This window comes from Lepus europaeus, chromosome 10, assembly GCF_033115175.1.
Source record: "Lepus europaeus isolate LE1 chromosome 10, mLepTim1.pri, whole genome shotgun sequence".
NCBI lineage: Eukaryota > Metazoa > Chordata > Mammalia > Lagomorpha > Leporidae > Lepus > Lepus europaeus.
In genome coordinates this window covers 54,947,386-54,972,714 of record NC_084836.1, presented here as the reverse complement: position 1 = coordinate 54,972,714, position 25,329 = coordinate 54,947,386, and the positions used below count along the sequence as shown (strand labels likewise).

Sequence of the window (25,329 nt, the reverse complement as noted above, 5' to 3'; positions counted from 1 at the left end):
GTGTAATAAGAAGAAAATGAAATTTTCCTGCTGGTTCCCAGGTTGGCAACTTCCAGCTTCTCCAAGATGAGTGTGGGGAGTTCAGGAGAGGGTCTAAAATTATAATGAGTATGTGGTACTTCCAAGAACCTGAGCAACAGGTTGTCTGCAGACGGTTGCTCCATGAATTCCATCAGAGAAAAACGAGTGTAGAAAAGCCACTGTTTTACACTTAGGGAAAATTAATTTATTTCTCTTGTATTTGCTTACACCCGCTCTTTACTACTTGTGAAGATCTCCGAGATGCGGGAAGAGCTGTCTGCTGAGGGAAGTTACACACGAAACTGTATTTGGCAGGCTGAGAAAGAGTTAAAAAGTACAGGGTTAGGACTTTTCAGGGTCCCAGTGGAATCTTGGGAAGGTAATTTCACCTTTCCACATTTGAAAAAGATGTTCATAACTTAATACATTATCCCTCTTAGTATTTTTTGTCTGTTATACTTAACACTATTGGTTTAATTCTGTAATTAATACACAGTTATTCTTAAGTGTTGAAACTTAACTGAAAAGTGATCCCTGTTAAATATAAGAGTGGGAATAAGAGAAGGAAGAGATGTACAATTTGGGACATGCTCAAGCTGACTTGACCCAAACGGTAGAGTTAGAAACATACCAGGGGATTCCAATTCAATCCCATCAAGGTTGCATGTACCAATGCCATCTCACTAGTCCATTTGATCAATCTGTTCACAATTGATCATAATGATAGGACTAAGAATCAAAGGGATCACATAAATAAGACTAGTGTCTGAAAATACTAACCGATAGAACAAAAAAGGGAGAGAACGATCCAACGTGGGAAGCGGGATACACAACAGACTCATAGAATGGCGGGTGTCCTAAACAGCACTCTGGCCTCGGAATCAGCCCTTAAGGCATTCAGATCCGGCTGAAAAGCCAAGACACTCTGTCAAAAAAAAAAAAAAAAAAGAAAAGAAAAGAAAAGAAAGATCTCCACGAGTGAGATCCCAGTGGAAAGAATAGGCCATCAAAGAAGGAGGTACCTTTCTCTGAAGGGAGGAGAGAACTTCCACTTTGACTATGACCTTGTCTAAATATGATCAGAGTTGGTGAACTCAAAAGGCTTCCATAGCTTTGGCAACTCATGACAAGAGCCTCGGGTGATTACTGATGCCATAAACAAGAGTGTCAATTTGTTAAGTCAATAATAGGAGTCACTGTGCACTTGCTCCCATGTGGGATCTCTGTCCTTAATGCGCTGTACATTGTGATTTAATGCTATAACTAGTACTCCAACAATATTTTTCACTTTGTGTTTCTATGTGGGTGCAAACTGTTGAAATCTTTACTTAATATATACTAAATTGATCTTCTGTATATGAAGAGAATTGAAAATGAATCTTGATGTGAATGGAAGGGGAGAGGAAGCGGGAAAGGGGAGGGTTGCGGGTGAGAGGGGAAAAGCCATTGTAATCCATAGGCTGTACTTTGGAAATTTATATTCACTAAATAAAAGCTAAAAAAAAAAAGAAAAAGAAAAGGAAAAAGATGTTCATACAGAATTGCCCTCATAGAGTTGTAGTAAGAATTAATAATATACCAAAAACATCTTCCACAGAAACTGGTACATCACTACCATTTATTTGCCTGATACGGTATTGTAATTATTATTAACGAAATATGAATAAGTGTTATAAGCCCTAAAATAGGGCAGTGACAGGAGAGGATGGATTTTAAAGGAAAAATTGATAAGAGTTTTGGTGAGCTGGCATTGTGGTATGGCGGGTTAAGCAGCCACTTGCGATGCTGGCATCTGGTCAGTGCTGGTTCAATTTCTGGCTACTCTGCTTCCAATCCAGCTCCCTTTAATGTGCCTAGGCAAGCAGCAAAGTTCATTCCAATTACTTGGGCCCCTGTCACCCACATGGGAGACCTGGATAGAGTTCCTGGATCCTGGCTTTAGCCTGGCTCACCACTGGCCACACATTTGGGGAGTGAATCAGTAGATGGAAGAGCTCTCTATAACTCTGCCTTTCAAATAAATGAATGAGTGAATGAATTAATGAATAAATACTTTTTTATTTTTTTTTATTTTTTGACAGGCAGAGTGGACAGTGAGAGAGAGACAGAGAGAAAGGTCTTCCTTTGCCGTTGGTTCACCCTCCAATGGCCGCCGCGGTAGGTGCGCTGCTGCCGGCGCACCGCGCTGATCCGATGGCAGGAGCCAGGTGCTTCTCCTGGTCTCCCATGGGGTGCAGGGCCCAAGCACTTGGGCCATCCTCCACTGCACTCCCTGGCCACAGCAGAGAGCTGGCCTGGAAGAGGGGCAACCGGGACAGGATCGGTGCCCCGACCGGGACTAGAACCCGGTGTGCCGGCGCCGCAAGGCGGAGGATTAGCCTATTGAGCTGCGGTGCCGGCCAATAAATAAATATTTTAAAAAGTTAGGTTTTTTAGTAACTTATCAGGAGAATGATATACAGTAACATTTATTACATTTTCTAGCTTGACCAAAAAAAATGCTTGGGAAATGTCATTGTTTTTGAGGTAGTGCACAGAAAATGTAAATAATCAGAAAATAACTGAGGGAACCTAATTTCTTGTTGATCTTTGGAGAATAGAAGTGATGTATAATAGGGAGTGTGGAAATTATTTTTGTAATTGGTTTGGGTCTCAGTGGGAATAATGTTTAAACAAAATGAAATTGAAATTTTCTAAACTTTTGATGATGTATTATCACTTTCTAATCCAGAGACCATCAAAACAGACTCATATTTGGAGTTGGTGATAAAATTTGTTGTACCAGGAATGCATATCTCTCAGACTTACTCCCAGAAGATACCTCTGAAAGTCAACAAAATAGTGATTTGGAGCCCAAGGGTGAAGAATTGTGTGGTACTCCTCATGGTGCTAAAAATAAGAATGACTTTGACAGTGGTATTCGGCTATGTAATGGAGAAATATTTTTCATAACAAATGTAAGTGACAACAGAAAATACTACTATTTACCAGTTGCATGTGTATTTATTTATTTTAGATTTCTTTTTTAAGATCTTTTATTGTTTACTTGAAAGGCAGAGAAACAAAGACAAGCCTCCTACCCATTGGTTCATCCCCCAAATGCTCACAACAGCTGGGGGTGGGCCAGGCTCAAGCTGGAGCTCTAGCTCTCTAAAATGGATGGCAGGGATTCATCTGCTGAGCTCTCACCTGCTACCTCCCAGGTTGTGCATTAGCAAAGCAGAATCGAGAGTGGAGCTGGGACTCAGGACCAGGCACTCTAATAAGTGATGCAGGTTTCCCAACTGACATTTGACTACTAGCCAAATGCTTATCCCATTTGCTTATTTCTGTTGAGTTGATATTCTTAATTTATTGTCAAGGATTTTTACATCCATGATTATACTGGTTTGTGAATTTCTAGGATTGTCTCATTTAGTTTTGGTATCCAATTAATGCTGGCTCCCTTAAATGAGTTGGGAATTGCCCTTTTATTTTCTAGTACACTTTATTTACAAACATTGTTAATAAGTTTGAAACGTTTGAGTAACAAATAACAAGGTGCAGATGAGACACTTTTATTTTACACAGCATCATTTCCTTGATTGTGGCTTAAGTATGGAAACTATGGAAGTGATGCTTTCTGTTTCTTCTTACTGTGTAGATACTCTCCTAAATTTTATTAGCTTATTGAAAAGCTGTGTGGAAAAATGAACTTTGCAGAGTCTCTGCAAATGTATGTGTTCCAAGGAAAAAACAAAATGCCTAGACTTCTCAATAGGACAGCACAGACTATTCTTCAGGGAATCAAATGAAAGATAAATGTCAAGTACTAAAAACTTCTCCTTGTATACATTAAAACATTTGAATGTGCATATAGCATGGCTCTTCCACCTTTTGAACTTTTAACTTTGTAGTGAATACACATTTCATTTTACTTATAAAATAAGTGTGTGGGTATGTTCTACGTTCAACCCCAAGAAGGAATATCTTCCTTGTGTGCATATTTGAAAACATAGTCTGTTTTATTTTGGTGACAGGATGTAACTGATGTGACTTGGGGGAAGAGGAGATTTTTAACCATTAATAATATGGCTGGCTTGGAAGTAACTGTGGATTTTAAAAAATTAATGAAATATTGTCACATAAAACATGCATGGGCAAGAACTATTCACACTTTTCAGGTAAGAATGAATTTTTGTAAAGTGATTTAAATATCTTGCCAAACTACATAGCACTTTGCAGTGTTTTCACTTTTTGTTACTACTATTTTTTTCCCCAGAAAACTTTTATTTAAGGAAGACAAACTTCATGCATTTCATATAAACGCAGCTTTAGAAACATAGCGATTCTTGCTACTGTACCTGCCCTCCCACACTTCTTCCTCCACCCACTCCTATTCCCACTCTTATTTTGCACTAAGATCTATTTTCAACTAATTTTTACACATAAGATTAACTCTATACTAAGATTTCAACAAATAGTATGAAAAAAAAAAAAAAACTATTCCTAAGCAGTTGAGACAAGGGCTATTCAAAGTCATCACATTTCAAAGTATCACTTTCATTTGTATAGATAACTTTTTTTTTATTTTAATTTTAATTTTTTTAAAATTTTATTTATTTATTTTAGAGGTAGAGTTACAGACAGTGAGAGGGAGAGAGAGAGAGAGAGAAAGGTCTTCCGTCCACTGGTTCACTCCCCAGTTGGTCACCGTGGCCAGAGCTGAGCCGATCCAAAGCCAGGAGCCTCCTCTGGGTCTCCCATGTCGGGGCAGCGGCCCAAGGACTTGGGCCATCTTTTACTGCTTTCCCAGGCCACAGCAGAGAGCTGGATTGGAAATGGAGCAGCCAGTACTAGAACTGGTGCCCATATGGGATGCCAATGCAGACAGAAGATTAACCTACTCACCACAGCGCTGGCTCCTGTATAGATAACCTTTTAAGTGCTCTATTAGTTTTCACAGATCAGGGAAAACATATGGTATTTCTCATTTTGGGACTAGATTATTTCATTAACTATGATGTTTTCATTCATGTCATGTATGGATTTTGTTCATGGATTTGCTTCTGATTACTTCTACTAATCCTATGATCAATTTTTGTTTTTTTTAAAAAAACCTGCTCTTTGTTTTGCTGATCTTTTGTATTTTTTTTGGTGGTTGTTTCAATATTGTTTATTCTCTAATTTTAATTATTTCTTTTCTCCTAGTTTTGGGTTTGGTTTGCTGTTGTTTTCTAGGTTCTTGAGATGCACTGACAGCTCATTTATTTGGTGACTTTCTAATTTCTTCATGTAGGCACCAATTGCTATAAACTTTCCTCTTAACACTGCTTTTGCTGTATACTGTAAGTTTTGATATGTTGTATTTTCATTTTCATTTGTTTCCGGAAATTTTTTTATTTCTTCTATGTCCCACTGTTTATTCATGAACATGTTATTCAGTCTCCATGTGATTGCATATGTTCTATAGATTCTTGAGTTGTTGGTTTCCAGCTTCATTCTATTGTGATCTGAGAAGATGTGTGGTAATACTTCAATTTTCTTTGAATTTGCTGAGACTTGCTTTATGGCCTAGCATGCATTCTATCCTAGAGAAAGGTCTATGCACTGGTGAGAATGTGTATTCTGTAACTGTAGGATGAAAAGTTGGTGTTTTTTTAAATAAAGATTTATTTATTTATTTGAAAGACAGAGTTACACAGAGAGAGGAGAGGCAGAGAGAGATAGAGAGGTCTTCCGTTCGATGGTTCACTCCCAAATTGGCTGCAACGGCCAGAGCTGGGCCAATCTGAAGCCAGGAGCCAGGAGCTTCTTCCGAGTCTCCCATGTGGGTGCAGGGCCATCTTCTACTGCTTTCCCAGGCCATAGCAGAGAGCTGGATTGGAAGAGGAGCAGCCAGGTCTTGAACTGGTGCCCATATGGGATGCTGGTGCTTCAGGCCAGGGTGTTAACCTGAGCCACAGTGCTGGCCCCAGAATGAAAAGTTTTGTAAGTATCCCTTAGGTCCTTTTGGTCTTCAGTATTGATTAACTCTTGTTTCCTTGCTGATATCTGTTGTAGCTCTGTCCACTGATGAACATAGGGTATTAATGTCTCCTATTACTGTTGTATTGGAGTCTGTGTCTCCTTTTAGATCCATTAACATTTCTGGTTACAGGTTCCCTGTAATTATGTACATTTATGTTTATAATAGTTATATATTCCTGGCTGGCGCTGTGGCTCACTAGGCTAATCCTCCACCTGCAGCGCGGGTACTTTGGGTTCTAGTCCCAGTTGGGGCACCGGTTCTGTCCCGGTTTCTCCTCTTCCAGCCATCGCGCCGGCTGTAACGGCCATTTGGGGGTGAACCAACAGAAGGAATACCTTTCTCTCTGTCTCTCTCTCTCACTGTCTACTCTGCCTGTCAAAAAAAATAATTATATATTCCTGTTGAATTGATCCCTTAATCATTACTTAGTGCTTATCTTTGTCTCTTTTTTTTTTTTTTTTTTTTTTTTGACAGGCAGAGTGGACAGTGAGAGAGAGACAGAGAGAAAGGTCTTCCTTTTTGCCGGTGGTTCACCCTCCAATGGCCGCCGCGGTAGGCGCGCTGCGGCCAGCGCACCGCGCTGATCCGATGGCAGGAGCCAGGTGCTTCTCCTGGTCTCCCATGGGGTGTAGGGCCCAAGCACTTGGGCCATCCTCCACTGCACTCCCTGGCCACAGCAGAGAGCTAGCCTGGAAGAGGGGCAACCGGGACAGGATTGGTGTCCCGACCGGGACTAGAACCCGGTGTGCCGGCGCTGCAAGGTGGAGGATTAGCCTAGTGAGCCGCGGCGCCGGCGCTTTGTCTTTTAAAAGCTTTTATATTAAAGCCTATTTTGTCTGATATTAGGATGGCAACACCAGCTCTTTTTTGGTTTCTGTTAGCATGAAATATCGTTTTCCAACCTTTCACTTCCAGTCTGCATATATCTTTGTTGATAAGATGTGTTTCTTGTAGGCAGTGAATAGATTTTTTTTTCCCATTCAGCCAATCTGTATATTTTAACTGGAGAGTTGAGGCCATTTACCTTCAAGGTGACTATTAATAAGTAACAACTTAACCTTCCCATTTTTCATTAATATTCCTATTGTTTATTTTGTACTTCTGGGAGATTTTCTGCCTTCATCATCTTTCATATTGATGACCATGTTTGTGTTTCTGTACATAGCACTTCCTTAAACATCTTTTATAATGCTGATTGGGTAGTGACAAATTCTTTCAATTTCTCTTTGTTATGGAAGGTCTTTATTTCACATTCATTCATAAATAAGAGCTTTGCAGGATACAGTATTCTGGGTTGACAGGTTTTTTTTTTTTTTTTTTTTTGCCTTAAGACTTTGAATATATCTTGCCATTCTTTCCTAGCCTATAGTATTTATGATGAGAATTCAGCTGTGATGCTAATTGGAGATCCTCTGAATGTAATCTGGAATTTCTCTCGTGCCCATAGTGAATATTTTCTTTATGTTTTACTGTAGAGTTTTTGTCTACTGTGTCAGGGTGAAAAGTTTTCTTGGTCATGTCTGTTAGGCATTCTATGTGCTTCCTGTACTTGGATGTCCCTTTCTTTCTCCAAATTTTAGGGATGTTTTCTGTAATTATTTCACTAAATAGGTCTTCTAAACCACTCTCTTTTTCCACATCTTCAGGAACTCGTAAGGCCTGAATGTTGTGTTGTTTGATAGTAGACCATAAATCTCCACAGTGTTTTTTAGTTTTCTAATTTCTTCTTTTTTTTGATCTGACTGTAAAATTTCCAGAGATTTTCTTCTAACTCAGATATTCTTTCTTCTGCCTCATCCAGTCTCCTGTTAAGGCTTTACACCACATTTTTTGTTTGGTCTATTGAATTATTCATTTCCAATATTTCGCTTTCATTTATCTCTAAAATCTCAATTTTATGGGCAAAGTTTTCGTTCATGTCATGTATGGATTTATTTAGTTCATGGATTTGCTTCTGATTATTTCTACTAATCCTATGATCAATTTTTAAATTCCATTTCTGCTATTTTTTCAATGTTTTTATCTTCATGTTCTAGTATGTAGTGTTAATGTGTACTTTTGTGGGCATCATGTTGTCTTCCTTATTCTTGTTTCTTGAATTACTGTGTTTATTATTAGGCATTTGTGGAGATACTTTTTGGTTTTTTTCTTTCCCTGTGATGACTTTTATATTTGGACTATGCCCCTGTGGCTTAGTTGAGTGTCTGCTATTTCATTGAGTACCCAGAAGCATGTGTTGGATGTGGTCAGGGTGCTCTGTTCAGTGTTCCAGGGTGAGGGGAGTGTCCAAGGTGACAACCACTTTGGTTGTGATAAAGCTCCTTTTTTTTTTTTTTTTTTTTTTTTTTTTTATCAAAGAAGAGGTTTGTTCAGCTCTGCATATATAGTCTCACACTCACCTCCCCTCCTTCAAGTAGACCAATGCGTGGGTGCAAGTCCCAGTGGGTACAGTATTCGCCCGTGTTGCCACAAGAACCACACCAAGGATCCACGCAGTCTTCACTGTGAGCACAGATCCCGCAGCAATGACCCTCACTGAGGATCAGGGAGCCTTGAGCATGTGGAACTGCACACAGTAACCGCCAGAAACCCATCCACGCCCTGCACCCTCCCACACAGCCACAGTGTTTTCACAGTCCCAGCACACAAGGTTCTCAGTCATGAGCACCTAGCTCCCTGTCACTTCTCCCAGCCAGACTCAGGGTCTCCTCTTGGCTTATTGCTGGGCGCATGGATGTGAGTTGGTACAGCTTTCAGATTCCAGCTGCTAATGTACTTCATAGGAAAGCAGGTGATGGCTCAAATATTTGGATTCCTCCTATTTAATGTTTAAAGTATCCTTTTTTGCCATCATCAGTAGCAGTATGATAGCATATTTACAAGGTAAGCCTGTACAATCATTTCAGAATTTTCTTTTTAAAATTCTATGTATCTATATATGTATGAGAGAAAAAGGAAACAAGGTACCATCACTGATTCACTCTCCAGATGTGATGGCCTCTGCTTGGGGCCAGAGTTAGGAGCTGGAACTCAATCCACGTCTCCCAAGTGAGAGGCAGAACCCAATTTTGAGCCATCACCGTTTCCTCCCAGTGTCTGCATTCGCAGGAAGCTGGAGTCAGGAGCCAGAGCTGGGCATCAAACCCAGGTAGTCCAGTATGGGACATGGGTGTCTTAACCGGCCTCTTAATCACTAGGCTAAATGCCCACCTCTCGAAGTCTTTTCTTTCCTTCTTTCTTTCTTTCCTTCTTTCTTTCTTTCCTTCTTTCCTTCCTTCTTTCTTTCTTTCTTTCTTTCTTTCTTTCTTTCTTTCTTTCTTTCTTTCTTTCTTTCTTTCTTTCTCTCTCTCTCTCTCTCTCTCTCTCTCTCTCTCTCTCTTTCTTTCTTTCTTTCTTTCTTTCTTTCTTTCTTTCTTTCTTTTTTTTTTTTGACAGGCAGAGTGGACAGTGAGAGAGAGACAGAGAGAAAGGTCTTCCTTTGCCATTGGTTCACCCTCCAATGGTCGCCGCGGCTGGTATGCTGCGGCCGGCACACCGCACTGATCCGAAGGCAGGAGCCAGGTGCTTCTCCTGGTCTCCCATGGGGTGCAGGGCCCAAGCACTTGGGCTATCCTCCACTGCACTCCCTGGCCACAGCAGAGAGCTGGCCTGGAAGAGGGGCAACCGGGACAGAATCCGGCCCCCTGACCGGGACTAGAACTCGGTGTGCCGGCGCCGCAAGGCGGAAGATTAGCCTATTGAGCCACGGCGCTGGCGAAGTCTTTTCTTAAGGAAGATTCAGCACTGTGTGCAGTCTTTTTTTTGTGACTGTTTTTCTCCAAGCCAGTGTGGACATATACAGCCTGAACATGGCATCATACTTAACAAACTTGAGGTCTTACAAAATGAATAAAATGGAATCTGTAATAGGGGCTTGTGTGACTACTCTGCCTGGCAGAAGGTGCTTGGGAGTGCCATGTGAGTGTGCCTTGTTTCTGTCCTGAACCCCTTCCGCAGTTCCAAGCCTTCACACCATGTTATTGCCTCTCAGGGGTCCGAGGAGCACACTGTTGTGTATGTAGTGGGGAAGGCGGGCCGTCAGCACTGGCAGCATGTCTACACCGCGGTGACCAGGGGCCGTTGCCGAGTGTACGTCATCGCAGAAGAGTCCCAGCTCCAGGGTGCCATCAGGAGAAACAATGTTGTCAGGAAAACACGTTTGAAACATTTCTTGCAAAATGAGCTCTCCAGTAGCCCTGAGACTCCACCAGGTTCTCCACCCCATCGGAAGAGCTCTGGAGATCAGGGAAGTTGCAAGACCCAGCCGGCAGCATCTCGCCTCCCTCTGCACAGGGCCAATGTGGAGACAAGCGATATCACCAGGAGCAGGGCCTCTTTGGCTGACTACAAGATGTTTGCCTTTGATGAAAGAAGAGAATTGCCTTCATCTGAGGAAGCAGATACAGATGAGCATTTATTGCAGTCACGGGGATCCAAAAGAAGCTGTGGTGTAAATGGTGATGAAAGCCCAAGCAAAGTTCTTATGGTAGGCATGCTCAGGTTTTCCTTAAAGATTGCTAACTGTAGCATGACTATGCGTGACTATGTACTGTTACTGTTGCCTTGTGCCATAGGACTTAAAAGCAGCTGGTTTGTCATCTCTGTCAAATTTCTCCTCTCCTTTGCCCAGTTGATCCCAGCATTCTTTCTCACTCTGGCTGAGGCTGCCACTCTAGGCACCCTCAGCTGGTTGTTGGGAAGCGATGTGCCAGAAGAAATCTCTTTGTTGGGATAGGAACTTGGCCTAGAGATTAAGAGGTTAAGATGCTCACGTCCTACAGTACAGTGCCTGGGTTCAGTATCCAGATCTGGCTTCTGACTCCAGCTTCCTGCTAATGTAGACCCCCAGCAGGTAATAGGTGATGACTCAATTAATGGGGAGACCCCACATGGGAGACCTGGATTGAGTTCCTGGCTCCAGCCTTCACAGGCGTTTGGGGAGTGAACCAGCAATTGGGAGCTCTCCTTGTCTTTCAAATAAAATAAAATAAAATAAAATAAAATAAAATAAAATAAAATAAAATAAAATAAAATAAAATCATAAAACCTCTTTGTCATCCTATACCTTCTTTCTGGATATCTTCCTTGTCAGTATTCCTTCCCCCTGCTTTACAGGCTGTAATTTCACATTTATGCCCACAGCTCCATTTAAACCTTTTGTTCTTTTTTTATATATATATTGTTTTTATTTATTTGAAAGGCAAAATTACAGAGAGGCAGAGGCAAAGGCAGGAAGAGAGACAGAGAGATAACTTCCATCCACTGGTTCACTCCCCAAATGGCTGCAACTGCCAGGGCTGGGCCAGGCAGTAGCCAGGAGCTTCATCGGGGTCTCCAACGTGGGTGCAAGGTGGGCCATCTTCCTCTGCTTTCCCAGGTGCATTAGAGGGAGCTGGAATGGAAGTGGAACATTCAGGACTCAAACTGGCACCTATATGAGATGCTGGTGCTGCAGGTGGCAGCTTTACAGGCTACGCCATAGTGCTGGTCCCCTTTTGTTCCATTCTTTTTCTTGCCAAATTCAAGGGCCTTTTTTCATGTCTTGCTCTTCTTGATGAACCCCTGACGTGTAACAGTTTTAAGTGCTGCTGCTGTGTCAGCGTTTCTTTCCCTGGGATTCAGTGCGGCCCTCTCTGACACTTCCTGTCTCCCTCTGCCATCTCCCTTCCAGCTCCTCACTCCTTTTCTCCTACATTCTCTCTGAGGATATTTCCCAAAGGCTCTCTTCTCATCGTTTCGGCCATCCCATTAGCACAGGTCCTTTTTTCAACCAAGTGTCAACTGTCTGTCACATTTCAGGTTCTGGGAATTCAGGGATAAGTGACAGTTCTCACTCTTGCACTCATGGTGGAGACAGAGTGCAAGTGATGTGGTGATTCTCTGTGTGCTCCTACACTGGAGAGGGGTTAGTTAACCAACTCCCTAATCTGTGACTTTTTCCCTAGGGATTGACTTTCTGGACTCATGGACCAACATCTTACTCTGTCTTCTGATTTCCCCATTTAAGTCACCTTTCTCCTATTTACGCAACCTAACATCTCGGGGTCATCTTAGACTGACCTTGTTTTCACTTTTTTTTTTTTTTTTTTGACATGCAGAGTTAGACAGAGAGAAAGGTCTTCCTTCCGTTGGTTCACCCCCCCAAATGGCTGCTATGGCCGGCGCTGCGCCGATCAGGAGCCAGGTGCTTCTTCCTGGTCTCCCATGTGGGTGCAGGGCCCAAGCACTTGGGCCACAGCAGAGAGCTGGACCGGAAGAGGAGCAACCGGGACAGAATCTGGTGCCCCAACCAGGACTAGAACCCGGGGTGCCGGTGCCGCAGGCGGAGGATTAGCCTAGTGAACCGCGGCTTTCACTTTCCACCTCCAGTTAGTTGTTAGCTTTATTGCACAATGTCTCTCTCACAGATTGCTTCCATTCTATCTAGTCTGCCCAGTTTAGGTCCTTATCTCATTGTAGACAGTTGATGACCTGGTTCCCTTCCTCTCACTAGTCCCCTTTCTCCTGTTTATAATTCATGTTGTTATGAGAGCATCCTTCCTTGAGTGCTCAGTATATTCCTTTGTTCAAAAACCTTCAGTGGCTCCCTGGTGCCTACACATAAATTCTAGTCTGTTCTGCTTGCCATTTGAGACTTCTCAGTTTGATTCCAGCTTTCCCAACATCATTTCATCTCCCATGCTGCTGCTTTCTGTTTTAGTCAATCCAGTGTCTTCATTCACTGACATGATTCATATTTTTTTTTTAAGATTTATTATTTATTTGAAAGAGTTAGAGAAGGAGAGGCAGAGAGGCAGAGAGGCAGAGAGGCAGAGAGAGAGAGAGAGAGAGAGAGAGAGAGAGAGAGAGGTGTCTTCTATCCTCTGGTTCACTCCCCAGTTGGCCACAATGGCCAGAGCTGCACCGATCCAAAGTCAGGCTCTTCTGGGTCTCCCACACAGGTGCAGGACCATCTTCTACTGCTTTCCCAGGCCATAGCAGATAGCTGGATTGGAAGAACTGGTGACCATATGGGATGCTGACACTGCAGGTGGTGGCTTTACCCACTACACCACAGCGCCAGCCCCGATTCATACTTTCTCTTCTCTTCCTTTGGACTCTAGCTATATATCTGGCTTGAAAATCATTGAGCATTTGAAAAAAATACTTTGGCAAAACTTTGTAAACCTAGTGTGGCAATCACTGATCTAAGTGTTGGAGGGAGGAAATCAAACAACTTCCTAGTTTCATGAACATTAGCTTCCACTGATAAGACATTGCAATAAAAACAAAATAAAATAAGATTTTGAGTTCAAGAAAGAGTGTATGAAGAAAATAAAGGCAGTAGGTAGAGAGTGTCTGGGGGGTGCAGTGGCCAGGTGAAGTCTAGTGGAGCAAGTGGCACATGAGCTGATCACTGAATGGTCTAGTAGAACGAACCAGCGTGTGATGCTCCCAGGAAGAGCATCCTAGGCAGAGGCTGTAGCAAGGCAGAACCTGAAGAGACAGGCATCTTATGTGAAGTGGGAGGAAAGCTCATGTGGTCAGTGCATGAGAAACAGTGTAGGTCATGATGTTGGAGAGGCAGGTGGGGCCACAGTGGGAAGTGGGTTTTATTCTGCCTACTAGAACCTCTAGACGGTTTTAAGCAAGAATGTGATTTCATCCAGTGTTGCTCAAAAAGGTTCCCTCTGGTTCCCCTGGAGGTGACCTGTGTATAGTGCAGGGAAAGCCAGGAGACCAGGCAGGAGGTTGTCCTGGGAGAGCCCAGTAAGTGCTGGGGGGGCTGATAAGTGCTTGGATTCTCATTGCATCTTGGTGATAGGATCTGTACACCTTACTGATTGGTTGTGAGGGGGTAAAAGAAGAAGTAATCCAAATTATTCCTTGAAGAAATTTAGGGAATAACAGTGCCATTTACTGAGATGAGAAAATGTGAGAACTCATTTGGGGAAATTGAGAGTTTCCAAGGGGCAGGCTGTGTTTAAGGTGTCCGTTAGATATGTAAGTAGACTTTTTGGGTAAATCAGCAGCTGGTAGAGGAGAGGAGAAGCTCAGGACAGAGTGGGATGGGGTATGCGCCTTTGGAAACTGTTAGCACATGGTGGCATTAAAAGGATTAGGAGAGTTAATTTCAGGAGAAACCACAGAGAGCGGAGAGGGGCCAGAGGACAGAATTTGGGGGTACCTCCAACTCTGAGAAATCTGGAAGAGGAAGGGGAATTAGCAAAGGAGACTGAAAATGACTGTGAGTGAGAGAGAAAAGCCAGGGGGGGTGGAGGGGAGGGCACAAGAGCCTGAGTAGAGTAGACAGCTGAGAGATTGGGAGTGAGACGAGAGGGCAGTGGAGTGGTGTTTGAAGATGGTTGCTGTGGAAAGAAGCAGAGACAAGGTTGTGTCTGGATGGAGGAACTGTAGTCAAGGAAGGATTCATTGACTTTGGATGTACACATTAAGGTTTCTTAGTGTGTGGCTGGGATAAACCAATGCAAGAGAAATTAGTGATGCAGAGAGGGGATAGTAATAGGAAGAGCCCTGGAGTTGGTGAGGTGGAAGAAATCAAGAGTGTGAGTGGGACAGAGGACCTTTCTTCCGTTCTGGTCAGAAGGGATTGATGCAGTCTGTGTTAGTATCCCTCCTCCCATTGCATCTCCTCCCATTCAAGTCCAGCTCAGTTTTTGTTTTGTGCAGGAAGTCTTCCCTTTCTCTGAACTCCTGTGGGAAGGCAGCATACCTTGCCTCTACTGCACAAGCAGGAATTATCTTGTTTAACTCTGTAAATAAAACCTCTTGAGGACAGTGTTGTATCATTGTTGATCTGCTAGAACAGTTGGCACAATTCCCTGTCACATGCTAATATTTCAAAAATAGTCATTAAAATAGGAGTTATGAATATAAGGCAGTGGCGCTTAAAAAAAAATTCAGACCTTTGGAGTATTTTTTTTTTTTTAAGATTTATTTATTTATTTGAAAGGCAGAGTTAGAGGCAGAGGCACAGAGAGAGACATATTCTATCTGCTGGTTCACTCTTCAAATGGCCACAATGGCCAGAGCTGAGCCAATCCAAAGCCAGGAGCCAGGAGCTTCCTCCAGGTCTCCCACATGAGTGCAGTGACCCAAGGACTTAAGCGATCTTCCCACTGCTTTCCCAGGCCACAGCAGAAAGCTGGATCAGAAGTGGAGCAGCTAGGACTTGAACTGGCGCCCATATGGGATGCCAGCACTGCAGGAAGTGGCTTTACCCGCTGTGCCACAGTGCCAGCCCCAGAGTATTGTTTTCTCAGGTCATGCTCAAAATCATGCTCATTCTTGCACTGCCCCCCATTGCTCTGAGAATTCCTTTTGAAATTGTTTTCAGAGATGGTAAATGATCCTTTTAAATCTTTGTAAGAGAAAAAACATTTACTGAGCCATATTTTGATTTTTAGAAATAACCCAGTCATTTGATTTCTGGTTTTATGAGTTGAGTAATACCATTTTGTGTCTAAAATGCAGATGGGATTATAAGTTATTTCAAAATGCATTTCCACCAGAGGCTTGAAACTGGCTGTGTGTGCATGCAGCAGACTTGTTAGGCTGAGTCTTTAGGTTCCAAAGGCTGTGGTAAACACAAGAGGCTGTGGTAGGAGCCCAGATGAGAAAGTGCTGATGTTAGCTGCCTATACCAGGCTGGGTTCTAGGATGGAAGTACTTACATCTTCTGTCCTCGAATGGTTATGGAGCCATTAGAAGAATCCCCAGGAGTTTGCATGAGAGAGGGTTCAGTGTATGGTATGAAGCGTTGGCATCTGAAGGAACTACAAGTAAGGAACTACAAGAATGGCTTAGAGCACAGGGGCCAGATCAGAGCGGTGGCTGAGGACACAGGAATAGTTGAGGAGGACAAAGGGTCTTCTGCAGGTACTGTGTTCTGTGATGCAGAGGGCCATCTGCTTCACTCAGCATCTGATTTAAATGTTTGTCTTACCTAAAACATATCTTCACAGAAACATCTAGAATAATATTTGACTAAATTGTGTTCTGTGGCTTTGGCCAAGTTGACACATAAGATTAACCATTATAGTCCTCTAAAGTGAACAGAATTTAAACTGAAAGATGAGTTCATTTTTCTCATTTCCTAATGGTGAAGAAACTTCATGATCATACTGGCCCACGGATTGGTACTTGGGAATCACTAATAGTATGACAGGTAGGATGGTGGCGTGGCAGGGTTTTCTCTTACTGCATGCAGTACATTTCCATGGGCTGACAACTGGGCATTCATACAGGGCTCTGTGCTTAAAGCCTCACTTACTCTATAGTTACCATCTTGAAATTCCTCATTTTTGAACAGAGGACACACAACATAATTTTGTAGTGGGCCCTTTTTGTTCTTTTAGGGGTTACAGAGGCACTTACTCTTGTCAATAGCTCATTCTGCATACTATGCCCATGGTTGGATGCCGGGAATACCATGATGAGCAGAAGGGGACATAGTCCTACAAGGGGCTGACAGTCGCTGGCTCCAGTTCCTCAGCTCTTCCCAGGGTTGTGAAAAATGTGTTACTTCTTTAGAAGCAGTCAGCAGGAACAGAAGTACACAGGGTAAACTGACTTCATGGTTAGACAATTAACTTTATTTTTATTTTGTCCCAACAGGTGGATCAGTCATCTCCACAAGTGTCTTCCAGACTTCAGAATTTGAAACTAAATAATTTAAACCCTAGGCAACTTTTCAAACCCAGAGATAATCAAGAAACATAATTTCTACTTCAGATTGCTCAAAATAATTTTCCATTCAAGACAAAAGTGAACATTATGATTTCAAAGTTTCAAGATAAAAGAGGATGCCTATGCTGGAGTTTTGTCTTAAGGCATTTGTATTAGATATTTTAAATGCATTTGATCAAAGAAAATCTTAATGATTTCAACATCTGTTATCATGAGACCTGACACAAGTTAGAGATGTTATAACTGTATTTTTTAAAGTATTGATTTTTTAGAGTTATTAATGCCTTTTAACTTCAGTGATCACTGTAGGTTGTCTTTGCCAGTGAGTGGAAGTAAGGGCAAAGATGAACTGTAATTGCCTCTGTTGACAGTGTTGGGGCACCTTCCAGTACATGCCTTCTGTAAAGTGGCCATTTTACAAGGCTGCCGCTCAAGTCCATCACTGCTGCCCAGGCCCAGCACTCCTGGGACTTCATCTCTGAACATGGCCTTGTTTTCAGTATATCCCACTTTGGGAAGATTCCTCTAGGAGTGATTTGATTTTTAAATGTGTATTTATTGTTAATTGGTGTTATGGCTTGAATGTGTCTCCCAGAGTTCACAGATTGAAAACTTAATCCCCATTACAGTCATGTTGGGTGGTGGAGCCTAATAGGAGATAAATTAGGTCACGAGGGCTTTGCTCTCAAGAGTGGGTTAATGCTGTTATTGCACAAGTAGGGTAGTTTTTGTGGAGTCGGTTCCTGACAGAGACAAGCAGCTTTGGCGCCTCTTGCCAACTCACAAACCTTGAACCTTCCCCTTTCTGCCATGTGATGAAGCAGCAAGAAGGCCCTTGTCAGTGTCAGCACCCTGACACTGGACTTCCAGCCTCCAGAAGTCTGAGACACAAATTTATTTTCTTTTAATTTACCTAGAATGTGATACTCCATTATGACAACACAACAAATGAGAAAAGTTTAGAGGGGTGAGCATTGGGATGCAGTGAGTTAAGACACCATTTGGGATACCCACATGCCGTCTGGTAGTGCCTAGTTCAAGTCCAACCCAATTTCCTGCTGTGGTGCCTGTAAGGCAGTAGGTCATGGCCCATGTCCTCAGGTTCCTGTCCCCTCCATGGAAGACCTGGATGGAGTTCTTGACTCCTGGCTTCTGCCTGGCCCAGCCCTGGCTGTAACAGGCATTTGGGATGTAAACTCTCAGATGGAATCTCTTAGTGTGTGTGTGTCTCTCTCTGTCACTCTGCCTTTTGAATAAATAAATACATATTTTAAAAAGAAACAGAAAAAATGGACCTGTTACCCTAGTATTTTATATTAGCTTTATTGAGATATAATTCACATATAATTTATTCAAAATGTCTAACCCAATGGCTTTTTAGTATATTCAGAGTTGTGCAGCCTTCATCATAATCAATTTTAGAGTATTTTCATATCCCCAAGAAACCTGCATCCTTTAACCATAACCCCCTGATGCCCACCAACTGTAGACAAGCTAATTTTTTTTTACATAGATTGAACTGTTCTGGACATTCCTGTAAATGGAATCCACAACATGTGGTTCTTTGTTACTGATTTGAGTAGTATGTTTCCAGAGTTCATTCATATTATATCAATATTATTTCAGTGCTTCTATTTTTTTTCTTTTCTTTTTTTTTTTTTTTTCCTAATAGTATTCCATTGTATGAATCTCACACATAGAATTTACCTGTTAATTAATGGATGGACATTTGGGTTGTTTCTACTTTTTGGCTATTATGACTAAGGAATGCTGCTCTGAACATCCATGTTTAAGTTTTTGTGTGAACATATGCTTTAATTTATTCTGGGTGTATAACTAGGAGTGGAATTGCTGTGTCATATGTTTAACCTTTTGAGGAACTGCCAGATGATTTTCCAAATCCGCTGTTCCAATTTATGTTCTTACTGGTATTGTATGATGGCTCCAGCTTCTCCATGTTCTTCTCAGTAATTATTATTGACCTCTTTAAAAATTAATGCTATTATTTTTGTTGTTGTTTATGTGAGAGGCAGAGAGACACTAACAGAGCTCCCATCTGCTGGTCATTCCCCCAAGTACCTGCAGGGGTCAGGGCTGAGCCAGGGCTGAAACTGGGAGCTGGAAATGCTATCCAGGTCACTCATGGGTGACAGGAACCCAATTACTTGAGCCATCACTACTGCCTCAGAATCTGCATTAGCAGGCATTTGTAGTCAGAATCCAATGCCAGGAATCCAACCCAGGTACTCTGATATGGGAAGCTGACCTTTGAACTGCTAGGCTAAATGCCTGCTTTTTGTTGGTGTGAAATAATATTTAATTGTGGTTTTGATTTGCTTATTTGCTATGGCTGATGATGTTGAACATCTTTCATGTACTTATTGGTCATTTGTATGTCCTGTTCAGACATATGCTTTTGCAGATCTTTTCCCTGACTTTTAAATTGGATTATTTTTCCTTTCATTGTCAAAATGAGGGCATTCTTTATATATCCTACAGATATGTCCTTTGTCAGAAATGTGATCTGCAAAATCTGTTTCCCATTGTGTGCATTTTATTTTGCTTTCTTGATGGCATCTGTCCTCCAGAGGCCCATGTACTGAAAGCTTGATCCCCAGGGCAGAGTTTTGGGAGGAGGCACTGCCTTTAGGAGGAGAGCCTAGCGAAGTTCCTTAGGTGGTTGCGGGTGTGCCCTCAGGAGGCAGTTTTCATGTGAGGGTTTGTCTAAACGTGTGCGCTGAGCCCGCTGTCTCCCTGCTTCCTGGCTTGCTGTGTAAGCCTTCCTCTGCATGTGCTCTGCCTGCCATCCGCCATCTTCCCCCAGGACTGAACCAGTGGGGCCGACTGATTGTGGACTTGAACTGCCACCGCTGTGACAAAAGAAACCCATTTTAAGTTGGTAACAACAAGCTAATAATACAGTGTCCTTTGAAGCACAAGTTTTGAATTCTGATGATGTCCAGTAGATCTATTTTTGTTATTGTTTTTGCTTGTGTCTTTTGGTGTTAAATCGAAGAAATCATGAAGATTTTTCTTCTTGGAGTTTCATAGTTTATTTCCTACATTTACATCTTCGATTCATTTTGAGTTAATTTTTGTATATTATTTTGCAGTGGGGCCTGGCTTCATTCATTTGCTTGTGGGTATCCAGTTTTCTGGCTACATTTCCTTCCCTCCCCTCCCCTTCCCTCCATTCCCCTCCCCCCCCCTTTCTCCTTCCCTTCCCTCCCCTCCCCTTCCCCCTTCCCTCCCCCTTCTCCTCCCCTTTCCCTTCCCTCCTTCCCTTAGGATTTTCTATAGAAGAAATCATATCATCTGCAAATAGAGATGATTTTAATGAGTCCTTTCCAATGTGTATGCCTTTAATTTCATTTTTTTGCTCTAATGACCTTGTTGGAACCCCTGCTACACTGTTGAACAGAGTGGCAAGAGGGAGCATCATATGTTGTTCCTGATATTTGCTGAACAGCATTAAGCCTTTCACCATTAACTATGATGTTAACCATGAGTTTTTCTTTGAAGGACATGAGGAAATCCCCTGTTGTTCCTAGCTTGTAGATTCTAATCATGATGGGACATTGAACTTTGTCAGATGCCGTTTCTATATTTATTGAAATGATCATGTAATTTTGTGCTTTACTATACATATTACACTGATTTTTAGATATTAAACCAACCTTACAACCCTGGAATAAATTCCACCTAGTCATAATATATAAGCCTTTTTATGTGCTCCTGGATTTTGTTTGCGAGTCTTCTGTTGAATTTTTGTATCAGTATTCATAAGAGATACCAGTGTGTAGTTTGCTTTTCTTAGGTTGTCTTTGGTTTAAGTATGAGGGTAATACCTAGCACATAGGATGCGTTGAAAAGTGTCCCCTCTTTCTCTGTTTTGATAAAGGTTTTGAATAGTTGTTGCTAATTCTTTAATTCTTGGTAGAATTCACTGGTGAAGTCATGTGGGTCTGGACTTTTCGCGAAAAGTTTTTAAATTACTAATTAAATCTGCTTGTTACAGGTCTGTCTAGACTCTCTTTTTGAGTCAGTTTTGATAGCTTGTGTTTCTGTAGGAATTTGGTCATTTCATATGCTGTTTAATTTGTTGGTCTACAGATGATCACAGTATTTCTCTACAGTTCTTTTTATTTCTGTAATGGTTGTAGTAAAGCCTTCCCCCACTCCCTGCTGTGTTCATTCGTAATTTAATAATCTGAACCTTATTCCTTTCATTCTTTACCTAAAAGTATATGTATTTTGTTAATCTTTTTTTTTTTTTTTTGGACAGAGTTAGAAAGGTCGTCTTTTTCTGTTGGTTCACTCCCCAAATGGCCACTACGGCCGGTGCGCTGCGGCCGGTGTGCTGCGACAATCTGAAGCCAGGAGCCAGGTGCTTCCTCCTGGTCTCCTATGCGGGTGCAGGGGCCCAAGCAATTGGGCCATCCTCCACTGCCTTCCCAGGCCACAATAGAGAGCTGGACTTGAAGAGGAGCAACCAGAACAGAATCTGGCGCCCCAACCGGGACTAGCCAAGTGAGCCGCGGCGCCGGCCTTGTTAATCTTTTTAAAGGACTTTGTTTCTTTGACTTCTGTATTGTCTTTCTGTTTTGTATTTCATTAATTTTAACTCATCATTATTATTCTCATGAGAAGCTACTGAGGAGGAGCTGTATGTGGTTCAGGTTGAAGGTTGGTCACAGTTCAGGGCCTTGGGGAAGGACGCTTAATATTTTGTGTAGATTTTTTCAAGGGATGCAAGCCATTTATGTAATCAATTAGGAAGCAAAGAATGGGAACTTGGGGGCAGTCTATCTGATTTTGTTATTGGTGAATGGGGGTGGGAGCATCCAGGAATCTTGTCTGAGTCCTTTGAGGAAAGAAGGTTTTCTGTTCTGGTGGGCAGGGAGAGGAATGGCTACTACCAACATTACAGAAATAAAATTGCTTTAATTATGGTGGTATTCTAGAGCATTGAGCTCAGGTGGAGTTCAACATTAGCAAGATGAACTTGAAAATAGCCCCTTTTTTTCACTTAAAACACAAACTAGAATGATGTAATTGAATATTCTAAAGCACTAGTCCTTATTGTATGGATATGCTAGTGGCCAAAATACAAATAACTTACCCTACTCACATTCTATCAGGTTTAATTAAAAGATGACACTTCAATAGGCCTATAATTTCAACTTAAACACTGCTTAATCATAGCATGTTAAAATTACAAGGGTCCTCTAATCCAGTTTACTGCTTTGCCAGATGGTATCAGCCACCAGTGTTAAAAGGGTTTGATGGGCAGAACTATCACACAACACTAGTGTTAGAAATTACTTCCTTATTTTAAGCTGAAATCTGCCTCATTGGACCCTCTATCTATAGGTCCTGATTCTGGCCCAGTATTATAAAAGCAGAACTTGCCCTTGGGCCAGTCATTCAGTGGTGTAGGCCCAAGCCCTTTCTAGAGCAATAAAGTGTTCAAAACTTCTGGGCTAACCATCACAGAGAGGGACTCAGCCTTTTCCCCAGTCACTATATTTGAAAAGTGCTACCTGTAGGCTTTTAACAGCCATTTTCTCCTGTTGATATTTTTTAACTTTTATTTAATAAATATAAATTTCCAAAGTACAACTTTTGGATTATAGCAGCTTTTTCCCCCTATAACCTTCCTCCCACCCACAACCATCCCATTTCCCACTCCCTCTCCATCCCATTCTCCACCAAGATTCATTTTCAATTATCTTTATATACAGAAGATCTACTTAGTATTTACTAACTAAAGATTTCAACAGTTTGCACCTACACAGACACACAAAGTACAAAGTACCGTTTTACTAGTAGTTTTACTGTTAATTCACATAGTACAACACATTAAGGACAGAGATCCTACGTGGGGAGTAAGTGCACAGTGACACCTGTTGTTGATTTAACAATTGACACACTTTATGATGTCAGTAATCATCTGAGGCTCTTGTCATGTGCTGCCAAGGCTATGGAAGCCTCTTGAGTTCACTAACTCCTGTCTTATTTAGATAAGGCCATAGTCAAAGTGGAAGTTCTCTCCTCCCTTCAGAGAAAGGTACCTCCTTTGATGGCCCATTCTTTCTGCTGGGATTTCATTCACAGAGATCTTTCATTTAGGTTTTTTCTTTTCTTTTTTTTGCCAGAGTGTCTTGGCTTTCCATGCCTGAAATACTCTCATGGGCTTTCAAGCCAAATCCGAATGCCTTAAGGGCTGATTCTGAGGCCAGAGTGCTGTTTAGGACATCTGCCATTCTATGAGTCTGCTCTGTATCCCACTTCCCATGTCGGATCATTCTCTCCTTTTTAATTCTATCATTAGTATTAGCAGACACCAGACTGGTTTATGTGATCCCTTTGGCTCTTAATCCTATCATTATTATCAATTATGAACTGAAAATGATCACTTTGACGAGTGAGATGGCATTGAATTGGAATCCCCTAGCACGTTTCTAACGCACCATTAGGGGTGCGTCTGAGTGAGTATGTGCCGAACTATACATCTCCTCCCTCTCTTATTCCCACTCTTATATTTAACAGAGAACTCTTTTCAGTTAAATGTAAACTCCTAAGAATAATTGTGTGTTAATTAAAGAGTTCAACCAATGGTATTAAGCAGAACAAAAAACTACTAAAAGGAATAAAATACTAAATTGTTTCTTGACAGGACAAGGGCTGTTCAAGTCATTGTTTCTCACAGTGTCCATTTCACTTCAACAGGTTTCCTTTTAGGTGCTCAGTTAATTGTCACCAATCAGGGAGAACATATGATATTTGTCCCTTTGGGACTAGCTTATTTCACTCAGCTTGATGTTTTCCAGATTCCTCCATTATGTTGCAAATGACTGGATTTCTTTTTCTTTCTTTCTTTTTTTTTTTTTTTTTTTTTTTTTTTTTTTTACTGCTGTATAGTATTCTATAGAGTACATATCACATAATTTCTTTATCCAGCCTTCTGTTGGTGGGCATTTAGGTTGATCCCAGGTCTTAGCTATTGTGAATTGAGCTGCAGTAAACATTGAGGTGAGGTGCAGACAGCTCTTTTATTTTCCAACTTAATTTCCTTTGGGTAAATTCCAAGAAGTGGGAGGCTGGGTTGTATGGTAGGGTTATATTCAGGTTTCTGAGGAATCTCCAAACTGTCTTCCATAGTGACTTTACCAGTTTGCATTCCCACCAACAGTGGGTTAGTGTCCCTTTTTCCCCACATCCTCTCCAGCATCTGTTGTTAGTTGATTTCTGTATGTGAGCCATTCTAACTGGGGTGAGGTGAAACCTCATTGTGGTTTTGATTTGCATTTCCCTGACAGCTAGTGATCCTGAATATTTTTTCATGTGTCTGTTGGCCATTTGGATTTCCTCTTTGGAAAAATATCTACTTAGGTCCTTGGCCCATCTCTTAAGTGGGTTGTTTGTTTTGATGTTGTGGAGTTTCTTGATCTCTTTATAGATTCTGGTTATTAATCCTTTATTGGTTGCATAATTTGCAAATATTTTTTCCCATTTTGTTGGTTGCCTCTTCACTTTCTTGCTTCTTTTGCAGTACAGAAACTTCTCAATTTGATGCAATCCCAAGTGTTAATTTTGGCTTTGACTGCCTGTGCTTCTGGGGTATTTTCCAAGAAATCTTTGCCTGTGCCTCTATCTTGTAGGATTTCTCTGATGTTCTCTAATAATTTGATGGTGTCGGGTCATAGATTTAGATCTTTAATCCATGTTGAGTGGGTTTTTTGTAAGGTGTAAGGTAGGGATCTTGCTTCATGCTTCTGCACGTGGAAATCCAGTTTTCCCAGCACCATTTGTTGAATAGACTGTCCTTGCTGCAGGAATTGGTTTTAAATCCTTGATCAAATATAAGTTGGCTGTAGAAATTTGGATTGATTTCTGGTGTTTCTATTCTGTTCCATTGGTCTATCCATCTGTTTTTGTACTAGTATCATGCTGTTTTGATTATAACTGCCTTGTAGTATGTCCTGAAATCTGGTATTGTGATGTCTCCGGCTTTGTTGTACAAGATTGCTTTTGCTATTCGAGGTCTCCTGTGCCTCCATATGAATTTTAGCATCATTTTTTCCAGATCTGAGAAGAATATCTTTGGTATTTTGATTGGTATTGCATTGAATGTATAAATTGCTTTTGGGAGAATGGACATTTTGATGATATTGATTCTTCCAATCCATGAGCATGAAAGATTTCTCCATTTTCTGGTATCCTCTTCTATTTCTTTCTTTGAGATTTTATAATTCTCATCGTAGAGATCTTTAATGTCCTTGGTTAAGTTTATTCCAAGGTATTTGATTGTTTTGTAGCTATTGTGAATGGGATTGATCTTAGCAGTTCTTTCTCAGCCATGGCATTGTCTGTGTATACAAAGGCTGTTGATTTTTGTGCACTGACTTTATATCCTGCTACTTTGCCAAACTCTTCTATGAGTTCCAATAGTCTCTTAGTAGAGTTCTTTGGATCCCCTTAATAAAGAACCATATCATCTGCAAAGAGGGATAGTTTGAGTTCTTCCCAATTTGTATCCCTTTAATTTCTTTTTCTTGCCTAATGGC

General features: G+C 41.5%; 1 protein-coding gene across 2 annotated transcripts in view; it reads left to right on the top strand.

The window, feature by feature from the left end:
* The window catches only part of HELB (DNA helicase B), an 85,494-nt gene extending 65,698 nt beyond the window's left edge, over nucleotides 1-19,796 (top strand). For both annotated transcript variants that reach the window (XM_062203282.1, XM_062203281.1), the window contains exons 10-13: nucleotides 2,753-2,978; nucleotides 4,041-4,184; nucleotides 10,062-10,556; nucleotides 16,688-19,796. In XM_062203282.1, the coding sequence (XP_062059266.1) occupies nucleotides 2,753-2,978; nucleotides 4,041-4,184; nucleotides 10,062-10,556; nucleotides 16,688-16,792 (970 nt within the window). In that variant the 3' untranslated portion in view covers nucleotides 16,793-19,796. The remainder of the gene's footprint in view (nucleotides 1-2,752; nucleotides 2,979-4,040; nucleotides 4,185-10,061; nucleotides 10,557-16,687) is intronic.
* The last annotated feature ends 5,533 nt before the right edge of the window (nucleotides 19,797-25,329 follow it).